The 12,723-nt window shown below is 47.3% G+C and overlaps 1 protein-coding gene across 1 annotated transcript in view; it reads left to right on the forward strand.

Annotated features, from left to right (window-relative positions):
* Nucleotides 1–12,512, forward strand: part of ONECUT2 (one cut homeobox 2) — a 28,588-nt gene extending 16,076 nt beyond the window's left edge. Inside the window, exon 2 of the mRNA XM_030004339.2 lies at nucleotides 2,384–12,512. Coding sequence (XP_029860199.1) covers nucleotides 2,384–2,670 — 287 coding nt within the window. The 3' untranslated portion in view covers nucleotides 2,671–12,512. The remainder of the gene's footprint in view (nucleotides 1–2,383) is intronic.
* The last annotated feature ends 211 nt before the right edge of the window (nucleotides 12,513–12,723 follow it).

Raw genomic sequence — 12,723 nt, forward strand, 5'->3', positions numbered from 1 at the left:
GCTGCCCTGGAAGGAGCTTCAAAATGCATGCTGTAAACCGAAATGCAGATAAACTCAAATATATAGGGCCCGGATTTCTAGGCAGCTCAGTTGTTCTAGGCAGCTCAGCTGGCAAATGTTGGGAAAAAAAAATCAGCCCGTGTCTTTCAGCAAAGCTGCACGTTCATAGATGATTTCCGCTGGGAAGCGTTACCTCATTTCTGGACCAACTTGTGAAGAGCGTCGTGCAGGGGGAGCGTATCGTGCTGTGTAATGCCATCCCTGGTTTCAGCGATGCTTCCGAGCTTGCTTATGGAAAATGCAGTCGTTGCAGTTTAAGACTCGGCTGTGAAGCAGCGATGAACAGGATGGAGCTACCGGCAAGCGGGGCTGCGCTGCAGCCCCTGGCCATGCCGGGGGGGGGGTGAGGTGCCCGGGGGAGGTTGCGCGCCTGGAGCCATCCAGCAGGCAGCTGCAGGCAGCGAGGAGAAGCCTTGGCTGGCCTTAAACCACGTGCATCAGGTGGCGGCTGCCGGGTGGCTTTGGAGCAAAGGGGCTGCCTGGATGTCCACGCGATCTGGGGATGCGGGGAGAGGTAATTGCTGATGAGGGACATTGCCTAAACAGCAGGCACTGCTACCGTTTCATCTCAGAAAGTTGCAATTTCATGTCTGTCTGTTTTTTCCATAGCTTTTCTACATTGTAGTCTGTGAGAGACCGCATGGAAGTGCAACCTTATAGAGAGTTGTAGAATTTGAGACGCACTAGGTGGTCTGGTTATTTCTACGCAAGGCCGTAAACAAATGGTCTCACAGCAGAAGTTAAGAGTTTGTCTCACAACAGATGTCTGAAGTTTTGGCTGCTTTTTTCAGACAGCAGCTGTTGGAGCAGTGGATAGAAACCACAAATAAATGGGTAAATGGTTAAAAAGTGGCCACAGAGGTCTCTTTCTGGAGAAAACAAGCACACAGAAGGTTCAGCTGGAGGATGGCAGTTTGTGCTCTCGAACATGACTTTTCCCCAGTGGTGGTCACAGGGAGCTGCTGCCATGGGAGCTTTGAGCGGGGTGTACTTTGGGGTGTTTAAAGTAATAAAACTCCTGTGCCAATGTTAGACCTCGCTGTTGGCGAGGTGGCACCAGGCCTCCTTTTGGAGATGGAGAAGATGAATGTGGGGAGCGGAGCAGCCTGTCCTGGGTCAGAGAGAGCAAAGCTGGGAGCAGAGTTTGACCACGCGTCCTCCCCTGCCACAGGGTTTTACCCGTCCCTCGGTGTCTGTGGGCGTATCGCCAGCACCTCTCCGTCCTGCGGACATCTTCTGGGAGAGGACCCGTTGGCGCGGGTGCTGCGAGCATCCCTCCTGCACGCCCGGCCGCTGGGCGGGAGTGAGTGGGGGAAATGGGTGCAGAAGGACGTGGGGGCACCAGTTCCCGGGGAATGCCTGGCAGGAGTTGGGTGCTTTCGCTGGCAGACAGGAAGGCAGCCCAGTGTGCTGTGGATTTCAGCTGGTGCCCAGAAAAGACACCACAGCCCCACATGGAAGGTGTTTTTGTGTTGCAAATCATGTAGGGACCGTGGGGAGGGGGCAGTGGGGCAGTTTCTGCTGTTCTGCCCCCTGTACTAACCAAGCGGGTTTGGGGGGTTCCTGCCTTCACCATTGTGCCCATGGTAGTTGTTTTAAGTATGTGTTTGGAATGGCAGATCAAAGAAAAGGCTATCTGTCCCAAAATATGAATAGATTTCTTCTAAATGCAGGAAGAGCAATTTCCAGTTGTGTTTCCTCTGTCCTGTACGTTACCCAAGGGGTGGGGTTTACATTATGGAATAGTGGCCTGCACAGTTTTGTTGAAAAATAGTAATCTGCAGTTGTTACATGCTACGGCACAAGATCAGTTTCTACAAAGAATTAATCTTTGTCTTAGCTATTGAAGGGAAAAAAAGGATCTGCTTTGCATTTTCTTTCCTAGACTGACATCAGATAAGCTAAATTGTTAATTCGAATGCTGCTGTAACAGAAGAGCAACGCATTTCTCAGACGGTGGCTTTATAAAAAGCGTGGAGAATCTCGAAAGTTGGCCACTGTCCAGAAATGGCAAGTGAACTCGAGGGCTGTGTCTGGGGATGGCCGGGGGGGAGCGCTGCGATTGCCTAGGAGTTCAGTGCCCGAGCACCCACCAGTCAGGTGCCCATCCAACATCATTTCTGAAAAGGCAAAGGTCTTTGGGGTGCGAGCGCAAACACCAGCGTAGCCCCCCGGGGATTCCTCCGTGAGCCCTTGGGGATTCCTCCGTGAGCCCTCGGGTCCCGCGTGCCGGCGCGGTGCCGGCGTGGCCGGCGGGGTCTGCGGGCCGCTGCGCGCGTCCTGACGCTTGCTTTCTCTCTGTCGCTGCCCACCCCCTCCCCAGCCTGCAAACGCAAAGAGCAAGAGCCGAACAAAGAGCGGAACAACTCCCAGAAGAAATCTCGCCTGGTTTTCACGGACCTCCAGCGCAGAACGCTTTTCGCCATCTTCAAGGAGAACAAGCGCCCTTCCAAAGAAATGCAGATCACCATCTCCCAGCAGCTGGGCCTGGAGCTCACCACCGTCAGCAACTTCTTCATGAACGCCCGGCGGCGCAGCCTGGAGAAGTGGCAGGACGACCTGAGCTCCGGGGGCTCCTCCTCGGCCCCCAGCACCTGTACCAAAGCGTGACGGGGAGCGGCCGGCACGGCGCGGCGTGGCACGGCACGGCGCGGCGCGGCGGAGAGAGCGGCTTCGCGGCGGGGCCCTTCACTGGTGACTTAAAGCACAATCCTCCTGGAAACGAACCCCAGCCCAGCTGTAACAGAGGACACTTCTTACGGCTTTTAGTCAGTCTTAGCAGGCGCAAGTTGAAAAATTAACCTCTTTCTCTACAATACTATGCTCAGGACAGGCGAAGCAGGTCTGAAACGTAGGGGAGTCATTCGTGAGGCAAGTTTCTCCTGAGCCCCAAAGAGCCCCGGCCGGCGGGGGTGCCGCTGCGAGCCCGGGCAACCTGCGCGTGCCCGGTGTTTGCCGGCAGGGCGCCGGTGCTGGCCACACCGCCCTGCACCAAAGCTCGCCGCAGTGGCGCGGCCACGCGAGAACGGAGCACAAAGTCTGACACGTAGACGCTAAAGAATCCGAGAACCTGTTTTTAAAACTCAGGCATGGTTTTGTTAAGTGTTTTGGGAAAAAAGAAAAGAGATCAAATTTTAAGTTTTTGTTTGGGTTTTTTTGGTTTTTTTTTTTTAGTTTGTTTAATTTAATCAGTGAGTATAGCTTGATCTTGGATCAGAAAAATTCAGTTCACTTGAGCTCAAAGTATCAAGCACAAAGCCGGTAGCTATAGAGATAGGTACGATCCTGGACTCACTACAGCGATTGTTTCAAGATGCAGTCTAACTTCCAAGGTCGGTAGGGAACACCTCTGTGACCACACGAGCCTCAAGCACAGTTTGCAGTTTCTCACAAGTTCTGTGTTTGTACCTAATGCAGATGCACACTCAGGAGGTCAATTTAACTGCTACAGTACATGGAGCAAACACAACGTTTTGAAAGATCTAGATTTTTTTAGGTCATTAATACGTCCTTTTTAGTTACCAGGATTCTAGTTTCTCCTCGACAACGTTCTTGTTACTGAAACGTATTTAGCTTTCAGTGTACTTTTGTTCATTTTTTCGGTATTTTATGGTACTTTCAAGCAGGAAAAAAACCAGAAACAAGCCCTCAGATGCCACTGACCGTTTTAGATGTGCCGCATATGACTTCAATATGCCATCTAGACCTCTTGCATCCCCTAAGTTCCTTTTATCCACCAGTTTCCCAAGCTGGCGGGAACACAGCACACCAAAGAGACAGGATTACTGCAAGCCAAAGATGTTTATAACTTGCCATTTTCTCTTTGTCATCGCTGGTGCGGGTGGTTGTTTGGCGATGGGGAAGCCTCACAAACTCCAAGCCCTCTCTCCACCTCCGGCGGCTGCCCTGCGGCGGAGCGGGCAGGCAGCGCTGGCAGCCGACGCGAGCAGAGCCCCGGCCGCAGCCGCCGCACCGACGCCGCGGCCCCGTCCGCGCCTCGCAGCCCCGACCCGCGCCGCCGAAACGGCCGCGGCCGCTCGATGTGCGCGCTTACCAGTGAACGGCCCCTCCTGGAGCACCGGCCGAGTCTGCGGCAGCAAGCCAAGTGCGGTCGTGGTTCTTTAGAGACACTTGAGACTTTTTTTATGTACTACTTAATCGAAACCAAAGAAACGTTTTCTGCACCTACTTCTTCTGCAACAAACTGTTCCATTTAAAAATAAAATAAAAATAAAAAAAACAAGGAAGCACGTCAGGAAGCAAATGAGTAACACACTGTGTTTTGACAGACATCTTGGACGTTTTAGGAAGCAGATCTCAAAGAAAGGGTTGACAAGAACGAGAACAAAGCAAAGCCAGTACGATTGCTGCTTCATTTGACAACTCAGTCATCTTAAAGTTGAAGATTGTCTTTAATTTGTGCCTATGCAGTTTTTTCAAAAGAACAAGGAACAGAGCAACCAAAACCTCAACAGCTACAATACCAAAGATGAGGATTCTCACTACTTGTGTTTCAGTTCATTATCTCCTCTTGCACGACTAAATGCATATAGCACCATTGATCTCTGTACAGGTAATCACTTCTGTTTCTTTGTGCAACCAGAAGGGTGGGTTTATTTATGTTTTTCCTGTTTCTGCCCCACATGGGATCTCTCCAAGAGCTGCATGGACTCCAAGTGCAAGACGTTGGGATACTACGCTGGTATGTCTCCTCTCTCCAGAGCCACGTAGGAAAAACTTGTCGGTTGGGTATGACTTGTTTTGCCGGGTAGAGTTGGTCTCCTGTATGTCTAGAGCTTTGAACAGCCATCCTTCTGTATGTGAAATCGGTTGAGTAACCTACACCATTCTTTCCCTTCCCTGGGGATAAAACTTGCAATATATATGTACCGATTTATGTCATTGTAAGTGCTGAGCACTGCCACAGCCTGGCTCACTGAGATCAGATCCCGATCTGAACCAAAATTGAGGTTTCAGCAGTTCATGTGGCAGTTCAGTAGTTCGTTTTGACATATTAGACATGTTATGTTGGTTGATCAAAGTCATGGTGATCCAAATCATGACACGCAGGCCTAGGTCCAAATTTATCTTCACAGCTGGAGCGCAGTGCTACCATTTTTCTCCATCTCTACCTTTAAATGAGGGCTTCCTTTTAACTACTTTGCAAAAGTGCTGCAGTTATTTTCCAGTGCTTACACTTAAAAAAAGAAAGAAAATCAAAAAGCCTTGTCCGCTCAGGACAGGAAACGTTTCTGAAAAGTAAATTCGGGATCCTCACAGCTAAACTGACAAGCTCTGGGAATCAAAACATCCCTCAACTTAGATTTCCAGACAGATCATGCATGATTTGAAAATGATCCAAAGAAGCCTTGTAGTCAGACATGGAATAAAGCTGCCAAAAAATGGTTCAGGTCTGGGCTGATGTGTACGGATGCCTCCGGGTATTTGAGAGAGAAGTTCTGAGTCAGCATGCTGTAGAGCAGGGCCCAGCTGAGGTGGTTTGGTCACGTTGACGTTTCACCTTCATTCCCATCCAAGGGGGTCCACTCAAACCAGCCTCTCCATGTGCGCTTCGAACGTGGCATTGCCCTCCGGGGAAATGTCTCATTCTGAAAGCGTCCTCTCTCAATCTGCAGCAGGCAGATGCTGGCTCTCGATCACTTTTCTCACGCTCCGTTCCATAGTGCCCCTGTAAGCACTGCAGGAGATGACACACCACCAGTGAAAACCCAACTGTCGTTCCTTACCTCCCGTCCCCTTCCCGCAGTCCCAAGGCAGAGAAGCGTGTCACCTCGGACAAGGACCGAGTCCCAGGCGTCCCCTAAGGCGTGCGCCTGGCAGCCGGTGTCCGCCGCAGAGATGGGCGCCTGGGACACTTCACGTTAGGGACGTCCACGGGCCGATGGGCTTGCCTCCCGCGTACCACCGTCCTTAGAGGCAGAGGGGAGCCTGCCCTGGGCTTCTCGTGAAGTCTGTGAGCAAAGACCTGGGCTTTTTATTTCTCTTCAGAGTTCATCCCAATAGCCGTAACGAAGTAAGTCTAGATCAATTCCTGAATTACGAGAAAATGTATCTTCAATGAAGTCATTCATTTTCTCCAAATTGTGGAAGGTTTTGTTATGCAATGTTATGGCTTAAGTTTTTTCCTTGATCTTTCAAATGTTGATCCGCCATCTCACACCAGGAACGACATAATTACACTGAGTAGTGCCAAGGCTGCCCTTACTGCCCGCACTGCAGCATTTGTTTAGCAAAACACATGAGGCTTCTCTGTGCTGGGGATTGCAAATATATCAATACCCATGTTTCCTCCATATTTGTCAAACATCATTTTCATCTGAACATCTGGAAATACTGCTGCATTTTTTATCCCTGCATCTTTCATGGCCCTATGTTATGTCTTCCATTTCACTGTCAACTCTTGTAGGCTTTTATGTAGCAGCTATCTCAGAAGAGGAGTGTCGATAGCATATACTGTGGGTAGATATATTTGTATGTACAAGTATGAGCAGAATATATGCTATATTCTGCCCGTACTAAAAAAAACTCAGATATGTTACGTTTATATACCATATATTTATGAATCTATAGAGCCGTGTAATGTAACTTGTTCCTTTTATTTATTCTGATACGAAAGACTAGTATGTACAGATAGTATCCCAGCATCTTCTGTACCGTGTACTTGGAGTTACTACCACAGGCACATCCAAGATGAATTCAACTTTCAAGAAACCTTGGATATTGCTTAATCATCCGTGAAGGAACAAAGAATGTGCTTGATGACTTCGGTTGAATAGCTTTATTCTGGCTCTCTCTTACCTAAAGCTGAATCCAAAGACCTGCGAAGGACTAAACCAGCAAACTACGCTCAAACCTGCATAAGGGAATAGGGATCTCCTCTTCCAAAGCAAGACACGGTAACGACATGGTATTGCAAAGAGTGTGCTAGCTTCGGACAAAACCCGATGTTTTTCTTGCTTGTCACAATACCTAAGTATTTTTAAGACATGGGGAAACTTTATACTTGGCCTCCTTTATATTTATTAAGGGGAATTTTTATTGTTTAAATTTTTTAAAAAGGCAAAGCTTAAAATGGTTTTATTTTTTTCCAGACACTTGTGGGTTTTAAGCCAATATATTATCTATCAATAATGTAATTTATTTAATTTAGTCTTAGAGTAGGTCCTGAAATCTCTGTTCAGTCTAAATCCCATTGAGTTTCATTTTAGCTTTAAAATTCAATGGGAGTTTTGCCTGAATGCAGGCTGCGGGATCAGGCTCCAATGTTAGTTATTTGTAACTATTTATTCATAAATTCAATCATTGATGAATTAATTTGGGATTAATTTTGCTTATTTATCCATTTTACTGTTGTAGCGCATCAGAGATGCGAAGCCTATGTTAGTAAATACACTTAAAAGTTAGTATTGCTTCATAGAGCAGCCAGGTTCTGTTACAGACAGCAGAAGAATTACGAGTTACGTAAAACAGGAGTCTAGTTTTGATTTCTTCTTTTAATTAATTTTAATTGTTTAAATATCAAAGTTTAAATTATTTAATTTAATCCCTTCCCATCTGATTAGAAAGTGCGACGTACCTTTATTATGGCACATAAAGCCTTCATAATATAACTTATTTATTTAACTTATTCATCATCATCTGAGGATGCCCTTGTATAGTTTTTATTTTTTATTTAGAATTACCTTTAAAGCACTACAGCCGATTTTCTGTAAGAACAACAGAGCGAATTTTGAGGACAAGCAATGAATATTCAACCTAAAACTGTGCATTCAGAAACGATAGGAAAAAAAAGACACTGGGATACTTTGCCTGAACTTTGTGGCTTCTTAAAACTTAAGCTGGGGGAAAAATAATACATGCCAAGCAAAAAGAGAGAAACCCTTAAACTAGCTGCTTCCAAGAATGAACTTCTGTGTGTGTATAAAAAAAAGAAAAAAGAAAAAAAAAAGGAAAAAAGAAAAAAAGAAAAAACCTTTCTATTTCTAGTGAGAACCAAAGAGGCTACCTCACTGACTTTTTCCATTTGTAATTTTAATCGTGTTGATGATACCAAAGATACCAAAGATTTCTTTCTCTGTGCGGTCTGCATTTTGCTTGTGCTCTTTTATAGTTTCAACTGTTCTCTCCTACACACTGTAATGTACAGCTGCAACCCAGATACCCAAAGAAATACTTCTTCTGGAAGCTGCCAATTCTGGTGACAACATTTTCTGTGTTTCCCTTATGCCTTCCTGCCAGCCAAAAACGTTTGGAGACGTGAAACCATTTCACGTCCATCCCCACGCCGAATTCCAGTGGATGGAGCGGTTGTGTTGACCTGGAGATGAATCCAGGCTTTGTCCATCAGCCGATTCCCTGGGGAAAGGGATCTGCATGCGGCCACCTGCAGAAGTCCTGCTTAAGTATGTATGGGTGGGCGTTCGCAGCAGCAGCAGCAATTAGCATTAGAAATTATTATTTACAAGCAGTGCCATGCTTGAACAGAATCTAACGGGCTGATCCATGGGCCCCCAAGCTGGTGGATCCCACTGCTGACAGCTAGGCTGAGGGGAGGGGGATTCTTCTTAATTTTGGCCACCGAGACACCGAGCAGCAAGCCCTTTGCTCGGACCAACCCAGTTCTGCCTGGTCCACGCACACGCAGTGTCTGCTGAACCCGGAGAGCACGGCAGATACAGAGGCTGCTCCCTCCTGCTCACATTTTTCTGTTGTTGTTTGCAGTTACAGTTTTCATATGAAATTCAATTAATTATTTTTCTCAAGTTAGCAATGAAACAAAGCTACATTAAGCTCCATTAGTATCATGTTCCTAAGCGATTACTTAAAAGTTGGTTGTTTGTCTTTGGGGGATTAGTGGTGCCCTTTAGCATTTGTTTCTTTGAGCCTGTTTTATCCTGTTTATACGACTGAACCAAGTGCTCTGATGAGCCAAATCCACTCCTGGGCACTGCTTGCTGCTCCCACCACGGTGTACGTCCGCAGCTTCCCACAGGCACGTTCAGACACAAGTTCACCTTTTCTTTCGGAGCCCCCCTAATCCTGCCATTAGCAGAGCCTGTTCCACAGTAAAAACAAGACAATGGTGAGCACAGGCTGGTAGGTAAATTTAAAAGAGAAAAAAATTTCAGATTGCAGGTATGCACTTTTGGCTGAGCTTAAAAGCTGGTTTATAAATCTCCGGACCTGACCCACATGGGTACAAACACCTCGATTTAATGACAGTTAAGGCAGGCGACACTCACTCCAGCGCAGCATCTCCTGCATCGGTTAGGCACCGCATCAGTGCAGAGCCCGGAGGAGCCACATCCCAGGGTGGGACGGGGCCGTCTGCTGCAGGGGCTTGAGCCTTTCCCTAGGAAATCTGCCTGAGCAATGCCTTGGGCTTCACATAGACAAATTGCCGACAGCTCAACGCAAAAGCTCCGCTTTGGTTAAGTGTTGCCTTTTAATTTGTGTTTCTTTTTTGGTTTAAGTCTGTATTGGAAAAGATAGGGACTTGACAAGTGTGCTTTTTATATCTATATATATATGTATTCCTTCAGTAAAAAGCTATAATAATTCTCAGGATGCCTTCTGGGCGTGGAGGAGACGATCTGTCCTTGTGCTCGGTGGAACCTTCCCGCCGTGCCCCTCGCCACCCCCTGCACAGCACGGGCGGGTGGCAGGCTGGACACAGAAAATCCCCAGAGCTGGCAGGGTCCTCTGCAGCAATCGCGTTCCTTACCGGACTCATGCTTCACTTGCAAAGTGTGACATTACCACGGGACGAGTGCCTTGCTTGAACCAAAGCAACGATTTTGCCAGTCTAGACCTCTCTGTGCTTTTTTTATTCTTCCTGTGAATACCTCAGCTTCAACTGGGCCGCCGAATCGTACCTGGTGGGCTTTTTGTACTGTGGTGCTTTGCAATGCAGCCCTGCAAAGAACAAAACTCCTAATAATACCAAAGGCTCTCCCCCTCCTCCTCCTCCTCCTCCCCCCTCCTCCTCCTCCTCCTTCCCCTCCTCCTCCTCTTCCTCACTCCTCCACCTCCTTCTCCTCCTCTTTCTCCTCCTCCTCCTTCTTCTTCTCTCCCTCTCCCTCTCCCTCTCCTCCTCCTCTCTTTCTTCATGGTTCCAAAGCTTTAATATAAAACTGGGCATGTTGGCAACGCAGACCGTGCAATCCCTTACCGAATTTTCTCAGATATACCTCATAGAGAATAGTTGTTTAGAGTAATGTTATTATAGCGTATGTAATAAATTATTCACTGTTTCTTTTTGGTAACTGTGATTTAAAAAAGAAAAAAGCTTTATACGTTTTAGGTTGTGCTTTTGTAATAGACGGAAAAGGTGCGCTTAAAAATGTACGTCAGTCTTTCTTCCCGTTGGGTTTTTTTCTTTATTACAGATTGGGGAAAAGTTGCAGAATGAGCCCAAAGTTTACAGTTTCATATTTTGCTGAAGAAACAATCTGTGTTAATTTGCTCTGTTGAAAAAAAAAAGAAAAAAAAGATTATTTTCTACATTTGTGCTACTTGGTCTGAACAGCTAAGTGTTCTGTGTGACAGTGTAGTATTATAATTAGCAACTGCCAATCAGCGCTACCATTTTTATGCATGAGGCAAAACCTTAGCAGTGTGATGCATCGTGGTTCTTAATGGCAACTTCTTTTTTTGAATTTGAAAATAGGTCTTTTGGTTTGATGGTATTTATTTATGCATGGAGCCTGTTATCTGTTAGCAGCTGTGGCGCAGTTGTGTATACCTTTAAGCTGTGAAAACATGCACAGTTTTGCCTCATACGGTTAAGTACTGATCAGAACTGATACTCGCATCGGTTCCGATCCGTCCGTGTTCTAAACACAGACTCAAATTGAATTCCAGTTAAGTTGTTTTTTGAGGAAAAGTTTGGCCAGCTGCCGGCTTTTTCCCAGCCAATTCGACCCGTAAGCCAGTCACGTGAAAATACACGTCTTGCTCAAAAGGGAGCCAACTGTGCGTTTTTTCCCAGGAACGGGAGTTACTTTGGCTTTATGGCAGGCCCGGGGGACCCGGCCGGCCGCGGTGGCCGTGCTCCGGGAGCGCCGGCTGCCTCCCTTGCCTCGCCTGCGGCTCCTGCCCAGGCCGACCGTCGTGTCGCGTGTCGCGACGGGGCGGGCGCTCGGCAGGACGCGGGCGAGTTGGGGGTCGGCGGCGCTCCCCCAGCCGCCTCGCCTGTCGCGACGGAGGAGCCCATCGCGGGGCATCGGTCCGGGCGGCGCGGCCAGAGCCCTCGCGTCGCTCCCGCCCGCGCGGCGCAGCCGGTGACCCCGCTGCCGCGCTCCCACCGGGAGGGAGCAGGAGCACCGGCACCGGCACCGGCACCGGCCGCCCCGCCACTCACCACCCTCCGCGCTGGGTTCAGGTGTCTTAAAATGTTTTATACCCGCTTTGATTTCGCCCTCGTGTCACAAACCGGTTTCACGCCCAAGACCCCCCAGTTTTACGGTGCCGCTCGCAGACCGGCAGATTGATTGTCTTTTATACCCGGGTCCGGCTTCAGACTCCTAACGTGACCCTGACTCGCTGATCGTGCTGGACATAAAGCCAAATCAACTACTAAATACACTTTACTCTGCGTAGAAGAGTGCCACTTGGGGAATAGGAGTACGAAAGTCGCAGTCTTCTAACGAGGCATCTGAAGTAACGTCGGTAGAGTGTTTATATTGTCTGTCATTAAGGATATATTAGAGATGTGCTTTCATTAGTGCAAAGAAACATATTTTTATTTGGCCTTATACAGTAGATTGTGATAATGAAAGCTTTGTAATATAGTCTGTTTATTTTTTTTTCTTATTTATCTGCCAAAGACAGTAATGGATACGAGAATTTTAAATAGGTTTTTTTGTAAGACAGTTAATGATTGTAATAGTGTTTAATCTTCCAGGAAGCTTTATATGTTCTTCCGCAATAAGCAGACTCGATATTCGTTTCGGCAGACTCAACTCATGCTAGCAGATCCCAACGCTACTCAGACGACACGCAGTTGTTGTAATACCTACACGCTGAGTTCACCTGCATTTTTCAGTCCAAAGGCAAGGAGGGGTATGTGAGACAATGGCAATGTTCACTACTGTGGCCAGCAGTAGATGGTCCAGCTTGCTAAAATTTGCCAAGGTACTTGTATTATGAAATTTAAGGTATATTTTATTATGTCATTTTATGTCATTTTTTAACTTTGTGGAAGGTGATATGTTGAACTGAGTGTAAGCTGAGTTTTTCAGACAAATAAAGTAGCTAAAGAGTGAATGTTATTTTATCATTAAAGGGTTTTTACTCAATGATTTGTGCCAATAGATGTCCTTTATCTTAATGACAAGTATTACATTGCTTTCAAATTTTTATTTATAGCTATTGATGTAAAACCCACACACACATATTATTTGCCAAAGTTCAATAAAGGAGGAAAACAATGCTTTTGCTTCCTTGTGCGATGAAAAGTTCCTGTTTTTTTCCAGGTGCCTTCCTAGTGTCTGGCTGCTCCCCACAGCCCGGTCCCGCACCGCGGGGCGGCGCGGAGCTTCGCTGCCCAGGGCCCCAGCACCGGCTCGGGCTGTTACCGCTGCCAGGGGTACAGCAGGGTAAAGCAGAGCCCAGCACAGTCAGACTGATGTAGGACCACAT

Source organism: Aquila chrysaetos, chromosome Z (assembly GCF_900496995.4).
Source record: "Aquila chrysaetos chrysaetos chromosome Z, bAquChr1.4, whole genome shotgun sequence".
Lineage (NCBI taxonomy): Eukaryota > Metazoa > Chordata > Aves > Accipitriformes > Accipitridae > Aquila > Aquila chrysaetos.